At 45.7% G+C, this 13,162-nt stretch overlaps 1 protein-coding gene across 4 annotated transcripts in view; it reads right to left on the reverse strand.

Moving 5' to 3' along the window:
- The window catches only part of srgap1a (SLIT-ROBO Rho GTPase activating protein 1a), a 63,238-nt gene that overhangs the window by 11,476 nt on the left and 38,600 nt on the right, over nucleotides 1–13,162 (reverse strand). For 2 of the 4 annotated variants that reach the window (XM_027009682.2, XM_035525295.1), the window contains 10 exons: nucleotides 11,601–11,798; nucleotides 11,245–11,329; nucleotides 10,648–10,675; nucleotides 8,751–8,784; nucleotides 7,517–7,577; nucleotides 6,758–6,835; nucleotides 6,232–6,366; nucleotides 3,585–3,690; nucleotides 2,740–2,964; nucleotides 866–945 (listed from right to left, as the gene is read on the reverse strand). In XM_027009682.2, coding sequence (XP_026865483.2) covers nucleotides 866–945; nucleotides 2,740–2,964; nucleotides 3,585–3,690; nucleotides 6,232–6,366; nucleotides 6,758–6,835; nucleotides 7,517–7,577; nucleotides 8,751–8,784; nucleotides 10,648–10,675; nucleotides 11,245–11,329; nucleotides 11,601–11,798 — 1,030 coding nt within the window. Of the gene's footprint in view, nucleotides 1–865; nucleotides 946–2,739; nucleotides 2,965–3,584; nucleotides 3,691–6,231; nucleotides 6,367–6,757; nucleotides 6,836–7,516; nucleotides 7,578–8,750; nucleotides 8,785–9,216; nucleotides 9,320–10,647; nucleotides 10,676–11,244; nucleotides 11,330–11,600; nucleotides 11,799–13,162 lie in introns of all 4 variants that reach the window. The other 2 variants (XM_027009681.2, XM_035525293.1) reach the window with 1 other exon arrangement.

Raw genomic sequence — 13,162 nt, forward strand, 5'->3', positions numbered from 1 at the left:
TAGGCACAAAGTCAGAGCTGTATACAGAGCAGGAATCAGCAAGATTCTGTTTAAATGAGGCAATAATAAACAAATCCTCTGAGGACATCTGGTGTACACCGCAGAACTATTGACAGACAGCTTGTGGAGAAAAGGGAACAATCATTGGTATACACCTGGGTGTGCGCCCTTCTGTTTTTAGACCCGTGTTTCTCTCCTCCCAGAGGATTAGAATAAAAAAGGATGACCAAGTTCCCTAGTCCCTCTCCTATATCATTTCATTAAGACTGCTGAATGTCAGGACCAGTATGGCCAGTAGGAGCTCCACTTATCCCTTTCAATACCCTTTGTGGATGAACTCGACCAAGAGACCAAAAGTTGGTCAAATGGCACGTTACCAAAAGTAGTAGTGGGCTCCTTAGATTCAAAACCAGATATTTTTGCTGAATCACAGCATATGAGACAGGTAGCAGCATGAACTCAGCTATGTAGGTCAGCTCGATTACAGCCTTGAGTGCTTTACAGTTTCAGAGGTAAGAAGAGCTACAAAGTTGGTTTCAAAGCTAAGATCGTAATGGCGTGATCCCGGAATCTTAATTTATGCTTTTGTCTCACAAAACAAAAACATAAGTCCTGCAGAATCCCTCTCAGCAAGTGGAGTGGATATGTCAGATTACAGTGAGAAAAAGAACAATCTACTCCACAGGCACTCTACAGGCATTCTGCACTGTATCAAGTCTCCACAACCACGTGGGATGCAAGGTATCAGCTTGCAGCCATGGAGCAGCATGCAGCTTGAATGAGCAACAAACTGGGAGCTACACCTTAGCCTCCGTCAATGCCTCCAACAGACAACTGCTTGAGTGGTCATTAAAAGCAAACTTACCATCCTCACTGGTGTGTGTCTCAACCCCTCCATCCTGGTCCACCTCCTCCAGAATGCCATGCTCACTAAAGGGACTCTCACTGGGAAGACATCAGCATGCGGTTAAGACTCAGATCACTGGAGAGACCTCCACTTAGGATGGCAAAAACAGCATCAGATCCATGATCAACCTCAGTGCCCTTCTGCAGCTAGCTATAGGACAATGGATGGCTCGAACTACCCAACCAGGTGCAAAGACTATGATTACAGATGCCTGAGGTTTATAGTAAAGGGCATCAAAGTTCTAACTGGTTTTTGTTTGCCATCTGTTGAAAATGATTTCCCACTGAGTAAATGTACAGTTTAAGCATGAGTTGTGGGCTTGAGGAAGGTTGTCATTAATATTCTTGGCATTTCTAGGCATTCAGGGTGCTGTTAAGGTGATTGTGATGCTCTCTGCAGTGCTATTTGGTCATGAACTCTGGCATTAATGCCCCTTACATCCCACCTGATTACCAATGATACATAATTGCACCATTTCCAACTAAACACTGCCTGCACACTATGCTATTAGGAAAATTATGACAAATCAGTGTACATGTTACATGCATATCCGTGAGTGAGTGTGAATGAGTTTGTGTGTGTGTGTGTGTACGCATGTGTGCACAGGGGGAGGGGGAGAGATATAGGGAAAACAGGAAGGATAAGTCTGGTTTGTGTATGCGTGTGTGTGAGCACTAGACATCTCAAGGACAGATGCAAGGAGACATAGGAGACTTGCTTCAGGTGAAAGATGAAGCATTGCTGAGAACAGAGGTGGGGTGTTTTTATGAGATGACAGAGTAATGGACTTCTCTCCCGCTCACACACAGGCACACCCACACTTACACCTAAACACACACACACAATCTCTGTGTCTATCTCTCTTTCTCTCTGTCTCACACACATACACATAACCCACCAACCACCCACAGCTGTATGCATGCAGGTAGGAAAGCAGGAAAGAAGGATAAGTTTGGTGTGTGTGTGTGTGTGTGTGTGTGTGTGTGCGCACGCGCGTGTGTGTGTGTATATGTGTGTGCGCGTGCACGCTGGCAGAAGACTTTAGTCCTTTCCTGTACTTCTCCTTAAGCAGCACAGAGAGGAATTACCATCTCTTTGTTGGCAAGCTTACCTTACCTTAATGACTGTAATTTTCATGATCGTTTCAGTGTGTCTCACCTATTGGAGGCAGACATCTGAACCACTCACAATAAAAGCTTCCTGTCCTGTCAAAAGCGCTTACTGTAGACACCTCATCATTTCTTCTAATTACCCACACTGATTCCAGAACCAGCCCAAGTACTCTACACATGCATGCACACACACATGCACATACATACACACACGCACATGCACACGCACACCTAGCTTTCTCAATCTAGGCATAATAAGGCCTTTGGCTCTGAGCCTACTGCTAAATTCCCACAGCACTGAGAAATACTTAAACATTGTCTGAGTGTCTAACAGCTGACCTTAGGATTGCACGTTCCAGGCAAATTACTATAGAACATATAAAGGGGGCTGCTAATCGGTAATCTATAGTTGAGCCTATGTTAGCTTGCTTTATCAGCAGCAACTGCACACTCTATTCCCCTTGATAAATTTTGGATCTAAGTCCTGTAGACAGCTTACAGCAAAGCCACAAATTTACTAAGGAACTGGGCTCAAGGTCAGACAGGTCCTTTATTCTTCCAGGCACTGCCCATGACTTTAATAGTACAACCAAGGCCCAAGCGCCACCCTCTGACAGCTATGGGCTCTAATCTCCTTTCTCGCTAGTCCCAGTAAGACCAGGCAAACACAAAAGCAGTGGGCCAGCCCAGTCGTGGCTCAGCTGCTAAGCCATGTCTCACCAGTAGTCTCCCCCAGCCATGCACTTCTCATACACAGGCCCGTCCAGCTCCTTGGCATCAGGGAAGATGGTCTCGTGGTGGATGATGATGGTCTTGATGACCTCATTAACGTGGGCCTGACAGGTCACCTGGTCCTGGGTGTCAGGGGTGGGCATGAGGGTGGGGCCAAAGCAGATGGCCAGGTTGTAGGGGTCCATCATGTTCTCGTCACTGTACTGGGAGAGACTGCAAGAGCCAGGGCACAGTGATGCACAAATTATACTGACAGACAGACAGAGAGAGAGAGAATCACCATCTAAATTCACATATATGTTCATTCCCCCCACTGTGCTGTTTTCTACTCCTGTTTGGTTTAATTTAGCTTACACTGAAGCCTGCAGTGTCTGTGGTAATCACCAACTAGTTTGACTGAAAAGACAATACAGCCTACCCTAAGGATGTTGTCTTTCTCTACATTTTAATTTGATTGCATGAATACCTGAATTGATCGGACCCATACCGACTGGGCAGACGAGGCTAGCACTGTGTGTGTGTGAGCCACAGCAGTCAGTACCACCAACTCCACAGCAGCCAGTGCCACCTAGCTGGGGTCCTCCACCTGCCGCACTGCACCGTTTCACTCAGCCCTTTACGCTGGTTGTTACTATAAGAGCCTCTATGCAAGGGAGTGGCAATAAGGATTTTTCTGAAAGTCTGTCACTGTGTGGAGTCTTTTATGCAGTATTTTCAGAGCTATATATAGATGTGTGTGTGTGTGTGTGTGTATGTGTGTGTATGTGTGTGGTGTGTGTGGTGTGCGTACGCGTGTGGAGCATCTCACGTCATGTGCATATGTTTCAACTTACTGGTTGAGGAAAGCAAACAGGTAGCGCATGACCACGAGTACAGATCTGGGAACTGTCAGAAGGATCTTCCGAATATACAGGGCTCTCTCATACAGGTTATCTATTCCTGGGAGACAAATAAGACAGAACAAAGAGAGGAGAAAGAAAGAGAAAGTTCGAGACACTAAGAACATGTCACACACTGCACAGTCTAGACAAGCTGTTTGAAGTTGAAGAGCTGACAAAGAACAAGCATGAAATCCCAGCAGAGAAGCGGAGTTTGAGGCTTTAGGGAAGTCTGCATCTGAGATCCACCCTGACTCATAAGAAGCAGCTTTGGATTTTCTGGCTCACACTGCTTGGTGTGACGCGTAAAAGCAGAGAGTGTGGCAGCTCTTTCCATTCCTGATCAGGAGACCTCAAAACATGGAGGTGTTACATGAATCATCAGTCATACCTGTCACACATAAGAATTTCAACTGATGCAGCGAAAACAAGAAATTATCTTGGCACTTGTACATTTAGAGTAATCAGATCTACGAAATCCAGTGAAACAATTCTGAGCTCAGCCCAAAACTCTTCGGCTTTGTACGTCTGTAGTGCTGAGACTGGCTACAGCATTTGGCAGCCGAGTCAGGTTTGATGGAATGCATGGAAACGTGCATGAATCCACCCGACACTGAAGTGCTATATACCGCATTCAGACAAAATGCACGCTCCAGTACCAGTCACTGTCTGTCCCTCTGTCCTGTCGTGCAGCGCAGGTGATATGGTTGACCCATCCTTGTGCAGTGTTCCATGCTTGCGCATGCTGCATCTCTCACTACACCTGCTCCATCTCAGCGTGTCCACTGCTGGCCTGCTCTGGCCCTGATTTAAGACTGGGGTTTACGTCGCAGCTAACATGGACCCAACACTGCAGTCTAAGCATAAAAGAGTTCTGCTCCCTTCCAGAGTTCTGCAGATAAAAGCGGGGTCAGAATGTGCCAGTTTTACTGTGGGATTGGGTAGAATTCATCCTGACTGGTTCCAATTAACATGCATGTAAAAAACTACTTTTTCACAAAAAACATTGGAGAGTGGTCATCATTTCAGAGACATGTTATTTCCTTTTCCAGTCTAAAAGGGGAGGGGTGGATTCAGGCTCATTGTTGCTTGAGATTACCACATTACTGCTTTCAAATCACAACTGGTAAACAGCCGTTCACACATTCATGCTGTGCACATATGCAATTTCTTCACATACTGGAGAGGTGCACAGATGTAGTAACACCATCATCATGCAACACCAAGCACTAAGTTATAGTCTTTTTATCTCAGGGTCCAGTCACTGGAGTAGCCAAGCACTAGAGCCAAATGCTCTTTAAAGGAAGCTGAATATTTATTTAAGCGAGTCAGAGGTATTGTTTCTAATTATACCAGCGACTGCACCCACAGCTCCCCTATGGCATTAATAAAGCTGATTAACAGAGCAGGGAATGAGGCGAGGCAGGAAACTTAATGAACTTAATTTTTTACTGCAGCTTTGAGTTTTCAAGTCAACTGGGTCCCCAAATATCTACGAACAGCTCTTCAGTGCATGGGGTGTTACTCTGGGTGTTCCTGTACACTGTTTGCTCTGCATTTGCCCTTTCCAGCCTCCTCTCCTGCTGCCACTCTAATCTGTGCTACAGGTGTAAGGCAAAAAGAGCCACAACATTCAGCTCTGATCCTGTCTGATAGTTCAGTACTTGTCAGACAGAGAATAGTGGCACAACCTTTGCCCAAAAGCATGAACACACATAGCCACAGGCACACGTGTGCACCCACCCACACACGGTGATCCATACATATCTGCCACTGTAGCTCAGATGATCCCCAGTGGCCATAGTAACAGTGCTTGCAAGTTGAGCCTATGAGGGGATGCAAGTGGGGGAATGAAAAGTCTAAGACATTTCCATCAGTTACACTGACCGGCTTCCCCAGTTGGACCCACGTGCCTGTCACAAACCCAGACACGCACACACCAACCCATATATTTCTCTTAGTCTCACACACACACACACACACACACACACACACACACACACGCACACGCACACGCACAACAGTAGCCATTAACTCTCTCCCTCTTTGTCCAGTGATGTCCCATTCTGCAACACAGTTTCCATTACACTAATGCTGAAATCAATCAGCAGAGCATAAAACCCTCCCTGATCCCACTGATGTACAGCAATCACTATGTCCTTCCAATTGAGCAACCTGACAATGTGCTATTCACGCCAGCACAAAGCCTAGCTGATGCTGCACAGAGCACTGTGTGTGTGAAGCTGCAAGTGTTAGCCTGGAGCAGTGGAGTGCTTCACAACGACAGTGAAGGCAACCACTGTTATGGCCAGGGTGAAGAGCTAATGACTGCCTGCTCTTTATTTACTGGAGGCCTTTAGAATGAGAGCACCAGCACAGCACAAAGACTGATGACCAGGAATGAATAAGCCTTTATAACACATGTAAGCAAGCCGTAACGGAAGCACACAAAAACATAGTGAACAATGAGTAAGTAAGCAGGGATTGATCAACAAATTGTCAAACTTATGCCTAAATTACTTATGTCTCACGCATGTCTCATGAGCTTCACCTTTAAGTTTCGTAGCCATGTAAACCTGCAGGGTGAAATGTATGCACTTACTGACACAGGAGATGAGGTCATTAAACCTCTCCTTTGGGAAGAGGGGGTTCTCCAGACCCCGGAAATACAGTTTGAGAACACCTGCCACTGAGTTAATGTCATGGTTGCTCTCGTCGTCCGTCAGAGGGTCGTTACCTAGGAGACACAACAGGTTTTAATATGATACATTACTCTCCACTCAGATTGTTTATACTGAGATAAACAGCCCCAAAACATAACCACTGGTGCTGTGCGGTGCTGATCAAGTACATAATCTACCACGGAAGAATGACATTCCCTTTTCATACTGTCACAAGCAGAAATGGAAAAAACAAAGGCGACTGCTATTGGTACATACAATAATGCATGTTAATAGAACCCAGAACACCTGGTGGATGGTCCAGAAAGCAGACAACACCAGTGTAGTGGCAGCAGCAGGTATGGGCGCTTAAGGAAGCAATTTATTACTTTGCTGGAAGAGTTGGCGCTTCACGTGCCATGTAAGCTGGTGGAAAACTCGACACGTGGGCGACACTTTACCACCCACCTCTCTCGAATGAGTTCTTAATGTCATTGACTTCAACTTGAGATCCTGAGACACGGAATATGCCTTGATGCTGGAGGCCTGTGGCGAGAGAAAGAGAGAGAGAGAGAAAGAGAAATTAATAGAGAGAAAGAAACAGAAAGAGATAGACAGAGAGCAAGAGAGATGAGAGAAAAGTGAGTACTCGTGCCTAGTTGAGTATATATGTCCGTTCAGTGAGCTGATTCACGGGAGGGAGCGTGAAATGTGATGTGAAAAGGCCTCTTATTCACGTTAGAAGAGCTCCCGCTTGCAAATCAAAGATCATCATTGAGGCAGAGAGAGGCTGCTAAGGCCTGGATTAGCGTTTAATAAGCAACGCAGTCCAGGTTTTCTGAGATTAGTCACATCATCTCCTTCATCTCATTTGCAGGTCTGGCCACACATGGAGCATCAACTCTTTACAACCATGCATGCAACAGAAAAGGCCTATGTGGGATCCTTATTTCTGTGGTACACACAGGCCTTCAGATCTAAGAGGTTTGTCCCATGCCCCAGCAGGGGAGGGTGAGCACTGGCTAGCCCTCAACCTGGAGCCGAGAGCCAGCTGGCCTGGAGAAAGGACAGGTGGCAGTGAGCTTAGGACCGTCACCAAGAGAGACACCAGAACAGGAGCACTATGATCAGATTCCCCTCAGAGCTGCTCTGGGGCCAGAGCTTGTGCCATGTACGTTGTGTGGGTGCAAAAAGACACAGTAAGAGTTGAACTGGAGTACAGCTTACCGTAAAGATTGATGAATCGAATGCAGCTTTCTACCACACGTGGGATAGCTTGCCCAGAGTCCTGCAAAAAAAGAAGTCCACGGGTGAAGTGTCTGAACACTCACTAAAGTATAACATTACTTTGATTTTAGCATCATTATTATATTTTAGCATTGTTATTATATTTTAGAGCATTATTATTTTTTAGATCATGTTAGAAACAGTTTGCGACAGTTTGCATTCCCCTTAAACCATAACACATGCTGTGCATTTTGACACTTATTAGTTGAGAGAACACTACATAAGGCAGAGGGATTACAGACCCAGAGAAAAATCATTTAAGCTCAAAATCAAGCTTTCATTCTAATGTGTCTATTTTATTCCTAGACATATCTAATGAGTCATATTTAATCATATTTAATAGCTTGGGCTACACAACCCAATGACACAGCAGTTGTACTAACAAGCAGAAACACAGTGTCCACCGCCACGTCCTTTACCCAGCTGGGCACTACTGTTGCTCACCCCCTCGAACTGCAGGAGCATCATGATCGGATTGCCTCTTGGCAAAGCCAGGCCTGTTTGTTCTAGGCTTGGCCAGTCTCTCCCTTACATGCTTTTAATAATGCTGTGATCTGCTTTCAGCCCAGGGAGTGTGAGGCCGGTGTACTGGTCAAGCGTAGCCCCTGGGCCAAGCATCAGACTCCCAGCTCCTCATCCATAGCATTCTGGCCTGGAACAGGCAGAAATACTCAGGGGTCTTCCACTGATTTTTAAATGACACCTTTGCTCTAACTGTAGTGAGATTTTTACAGCTCTGACCTAGATGGCCTAGGCTGCAGCTCTGAATGCTCTGAGCAGTAGAGGAACAGTGTGACTGGTTTTATTTTAATATGACGCTCACAGGGACCTAGTGAATATGGGACGCTGCTCACTGATGCTTCTTATGTAACTAAAATGTAATAATAAATAGCATGATTAGCATGAAAAAAGATCAAATCAAATTATAAATATTAATAACAAAACTCTCATACATATTTAAACTGTAAGACCTTAGGAACTGGAAAGCAAAAACCTATGCTACTGCTTAACTGCTCATATTAAAGTAAAATGAGCAAGGCATATCTGGGTCTGTAAAACCTCATGCACATGCACATGCACACACAGAGGAAACGTTAAGGGGCAGGGCAAGGCAATGGGATTGGTTGAGACAAACAGGCAGCATGAGCCAATCAGAGCATGACAGAGTCTCTACCTGATGCCTGGTATGAGAGTTCCGCCGTCCACGGCTACAAGCACAGAAGAGTAAGCAAGAACAGGGAGGAAGGAGGAGACAGAAAGAAGCAAAATCCGAGTTATTTTGTCCCAGCACTACAAGCCACCAATAGCAGCCTATGAAGCTATCATCAGTCTGCCAAAGGCACTAGCAGAGTCAGTCTTCCAAAAGAAAAACACAGGGGGGCAGACCTGACCTTTCACCACACACACAAACATACACACACACACACACACACACACACACACACACACACACACAGCCACACACACACACAGCCACACACAGCCCCATGTTGCTCCTGGGTTTCAAGACTCTGCGTTCATAGACCAAATGGCCAGACCATAATGATCTCAGGAAAAGGTGAGGATAAAGCAGGATGCCTGGGGCACAGTAGGACACAGAGAGTAGGCAAACATATTACTGCAACTGCTACACGTAGTACCTTAATAAAGGCCTCCAAATTGCCATTAAATAGCTTAACGTTAAAAAGCGACCGAGGTCTGGACCTCCTTGTGCCAAATGGTTTAGGTGGAAGATTTGGAGGCCTAACACATGGAGAGAGGGTCACATACATGGAGTGTCATTTACTTTGCTTTTAATACTTTCTTACTTTCTTCATAAAAGTTTCACACACAAAAAAAGCATATGGACATTTATTAGCAAAACATTATTTATTCTAGCATATGTTTCTACTCTGAACACACTATGTGGTAGCATGTAATTTGTCTGCTGACTCCCTAAAGAGCTGCCACTGACAGGACTCAGTTCTGCAGCTAGATTCAGAAAGCACCACCATGAGCCAAACAGAGGAGGGCCCTCATCTCCTGGCCCTTAAAGAGAGCTGGGCATGCGTGGGAGGGCTTGCCAGGGTGGAGGCAACCCAGCTCAGCCTGCTGCATGTGGGCATACACCTGATTGCCATGCGACATCATGGCCATGGCCACACTAACCCGCTGGGAGTGTGGGAGTGGTGACCGGTGAGAGGCGTCATGTGCGCTAACGAGGCCCTAGGCATGGGTGCTCATTGCTGAGGTGTCATGTGGCTGGGGGCATTGATGGGTCCCATTTATATTGGATTTTCATTGATGTCAGAATTTGTCCAGAACGCCAGAATATTGCTGTATCCTACCAAAAAGTGGTGCCAATACCCAAGCGCAAAACACTACAAAGCACCCTAACCCAAGTTATCTGTATTATCTGCTAACATCTGCTGTTAAACCTTTCTCTCAGAGCTTAATTGATGATTCCCCATGGCTTTCACTTGAATGTATTCTACAGTGACTGAAAGAGACTAGATCTGGCAGTGCTTCCTGGACACTGGCAGCACAAAGGCAACTCGAGAGTGCATCGAAGGAGAAACTATTTCTCTTGTGTGAATGCCATCCAGCCAGCGCCATTAGAGCCATTTCTTTGGGTCACCTTCCACGTGTAAAACAACAGAGCTACACTCTCCCTGCCTCAGGCAGAGAGCACTTTGATCCACTTGCAAAGAGTGTCCTGCAGGCTTTCTCTAGTTCTGAGTGAAATTAAATCTAAAAAGCTCTGTTGGCGCAGTGCAGAAAGGTTGCACCCTGGAGAGCAAAATACTGCTTCAGCCTGCCACTTTGGGCCATTACTGAACAACAAAAACAACAACAACATAAATCCACACAAATACTAAACTTTTTAGGGTGCTTTTTTAGATTTCCAAGGAAGTGGAAGTCAATAATGCTAATGAAAAACGATGTAGAGCTTTCGACTGAGAAGCAGACAGCAGGTCTTCTGAAAAACTGTGTTTTCCCAACACAGCCTCACCTGATCTCTGACCTACTGTTAATCTGTTCTTGAAAAGACTAGCCTTAAAAGCTTGAACAGGGTAGAGAATGAGTTTTACCTTGTGGTCATGTACTCTGCTCGGTGCCCTAGACAGGGGTAGACAGTGGGAGGGAGAAGAGAGAGAGAGAGAGAGAGAGAGAGAGAGAGAGAGAGAGAGAGAGAGAGAGAGAGAGAGAGAGAGAGAGAGAGAACGAAGAGATGTCAGTGCTGTGATAGGATGACTCAGTTGTCAGAGCCTCTGCAGTGGCCCATGCACATGCTCAGTAAAGCATATGCAGGCAACCATCTGCTTCAGTTTTGGGCACACACACATTCGACATTTAAGGCTTGTTAACACACATCAAAAACTTTTCAAACTACCATTTTTGCCCCTCTCTGGAGCTTTTAAACTGGCAGGTCTTAAACGTCTATCTCCCAATGCACCTGGCATTGCTTGGGAAATTTTGCCCCTTAGTCTGATTGACAACTTCAAGACCGTTTATGCATGGGCTGCACAGAGCTCATGCAGTCCAGCTACAGAGCTCACGTGGTCCAGCCATGGAGTAGTGTTGTGATTAGTGTTTGGCGTCACTCAAAATGCATAAAATGTTCATTCGAAAACCACAAGATATAAGCACGTGCAGAATTCATCAGTTGCAGTATGTCTGATGGTTACCTTCTCCTAGGGCTCTCTTCAGTAAGTCATGCTTTGCCTGGAGTTTGGCAATGAGATTGCTGCCCTCTAGAAACTCACGGAATTTCTGCAGAGACACCAGAGGAAGAGCAGCATGACACCACTGGAATTAGGCTGTTGACTGGATGGAGACATTAGCCAGCAATATCATGGGGTGAAGAAAGACAAGGGACCAACAAGCCCTGTCGTTTAACACAGTCTCTCAGCTTTACTCTCCAAACTCCTCCAAGTGGCAAATTCTGAGTGACAGTTGGAAACAGCTTTGAGTTTAATGATCATTGTCTTGGTCAGCTGACTAATAAACTGAGCTCTAATTGGATGAGGGAATTAGTTCTCACCATGAAGTAGAACTGCTCTGTCTCCTGTTGGTTGGCGCGTCTCTTGGCAATGCTGGGTTTGCTCAGGTATGTCTCAGACACAGTGGACTTGACTGACTCTGTGGAGCGGCTGTGATGGAAACACTCGGAGACATCATAATCCTCAATAGTCACCATGTCCTGTATGGTGGTCAGTGTGGCCTCAGAGGTCTTCTTGACCTACAAGCAGCCCAAGATTCAGCTTAGTTAGACAATTAGAAATCCATGTGGAGCCATAGAGGACAGTGCAGGTTTGAGCATGTCAGGCATCAAACTAGGTCTGGGTTCACCAACACAAGCTTGTGCTGTTCAAATGCAAAAAAACAAAAAAATAAGGAGGTAGGGACGCACATGCTCATAACCAAAGGATGAGGGTGAAGGAGGGATATGTGGAGAATGAAAGAGAGAGAGAGAGGGAGAGAGAGAAGCGAGAAGCAAGAATGGCATGCTCAATAGTAACGTGGTATTTCCTGACCCAGGAGAGAGAAAAAAAAATCTGATACACACACACACACACACACACACACACACACACACACACACACACACACACACACAGAATGGCCACTTCATTAGAGACACACATCAGTTAGCACACTGGACCTCTTTGGCTTTCAGAACCACAGTAATTCATAATTGCATAGATTCCACTGTTGAAATCGCTTTGTAGGAATCTTGGCTCATGCAGAAATGATAGCATCTCACGGTTGCCGCAAATTAGATGGAGGTACTGACATTCTCTGCACAGCTCATTCTATCTCAGCAGAGATGCTCTATAGGATTAAGATCTGGGGACTGTGAAGGCCAGAGAAGCAAGGAAAACTCGCTATACTCACTGTATATGACCCTTGGGGCATGGTGCATTGTCCTGCTGAAAGTGCCCTTTTGCCAAAGGGTAAACAGCTGCTATGAGTCGAACTTGGTCGGTCACAATGTAGAGGTAAGGCCTACTGTCCAAATGCCCAAATAGAGGTATCAGAGGATGTGGTATCCAGGGTGTGTGAAGAAAACACTCCCCACCTCACTATTCCACCTCCACCAGCCTGAACTGTTGACACCTCACAGGAAGGGCTTATTCATGCTCCTTGTGCCAAATTCTGACCCTCCCATCAACATGGTGCAAAATAAATCTGGATTTATCTGACCAGGTGATGAATCAGTAATCCAATTTATGCAGTTGTTTGCCCACTTTTACCCTTAAACAGCAATGGCTCTTGAATTGGTTGTCTACTGTCTTAGCCTGTTGGTGCTAAGAAAAGATGTGTTGTACATTCGCGCACCAGCTTTGTATTTGGCTACAATTTGCTTGACTGTGCACCACATGTTCATCAGAGCGATTGTTGACATCCTACCCTGAACCCTTTCATCGAAGAGTTGTTTGGAAAGGATCCCCTTTCACTGAATGTTTATCCTCGATCACACCATTCTCAGTATACTTTCAACACCATTGCACAAGAAAATGCCACAAGGTTTTTGACATACTGGCCCTGGCTAGTCCAGCACTGATTATCTTGTTCGAACTTGCTCAGATTGCCCGATTTTCC

Source organism: Electrophorus electricus, chromosome 4 (genome assembly GCF_013358815.1).
Source record: "Electrophorus electricus isolate fEleEle1 chromosome 4, fEleEle1.pri, whole genome shotgun sequence".
NCBI classification, from domain to species: domain Eukaryota; kingdom Metazoa; phylum Chordata; class Actinopteri; order Gymnotiformes; family Gymnotidae; genus Electrophorus; species Electrophorus electricus.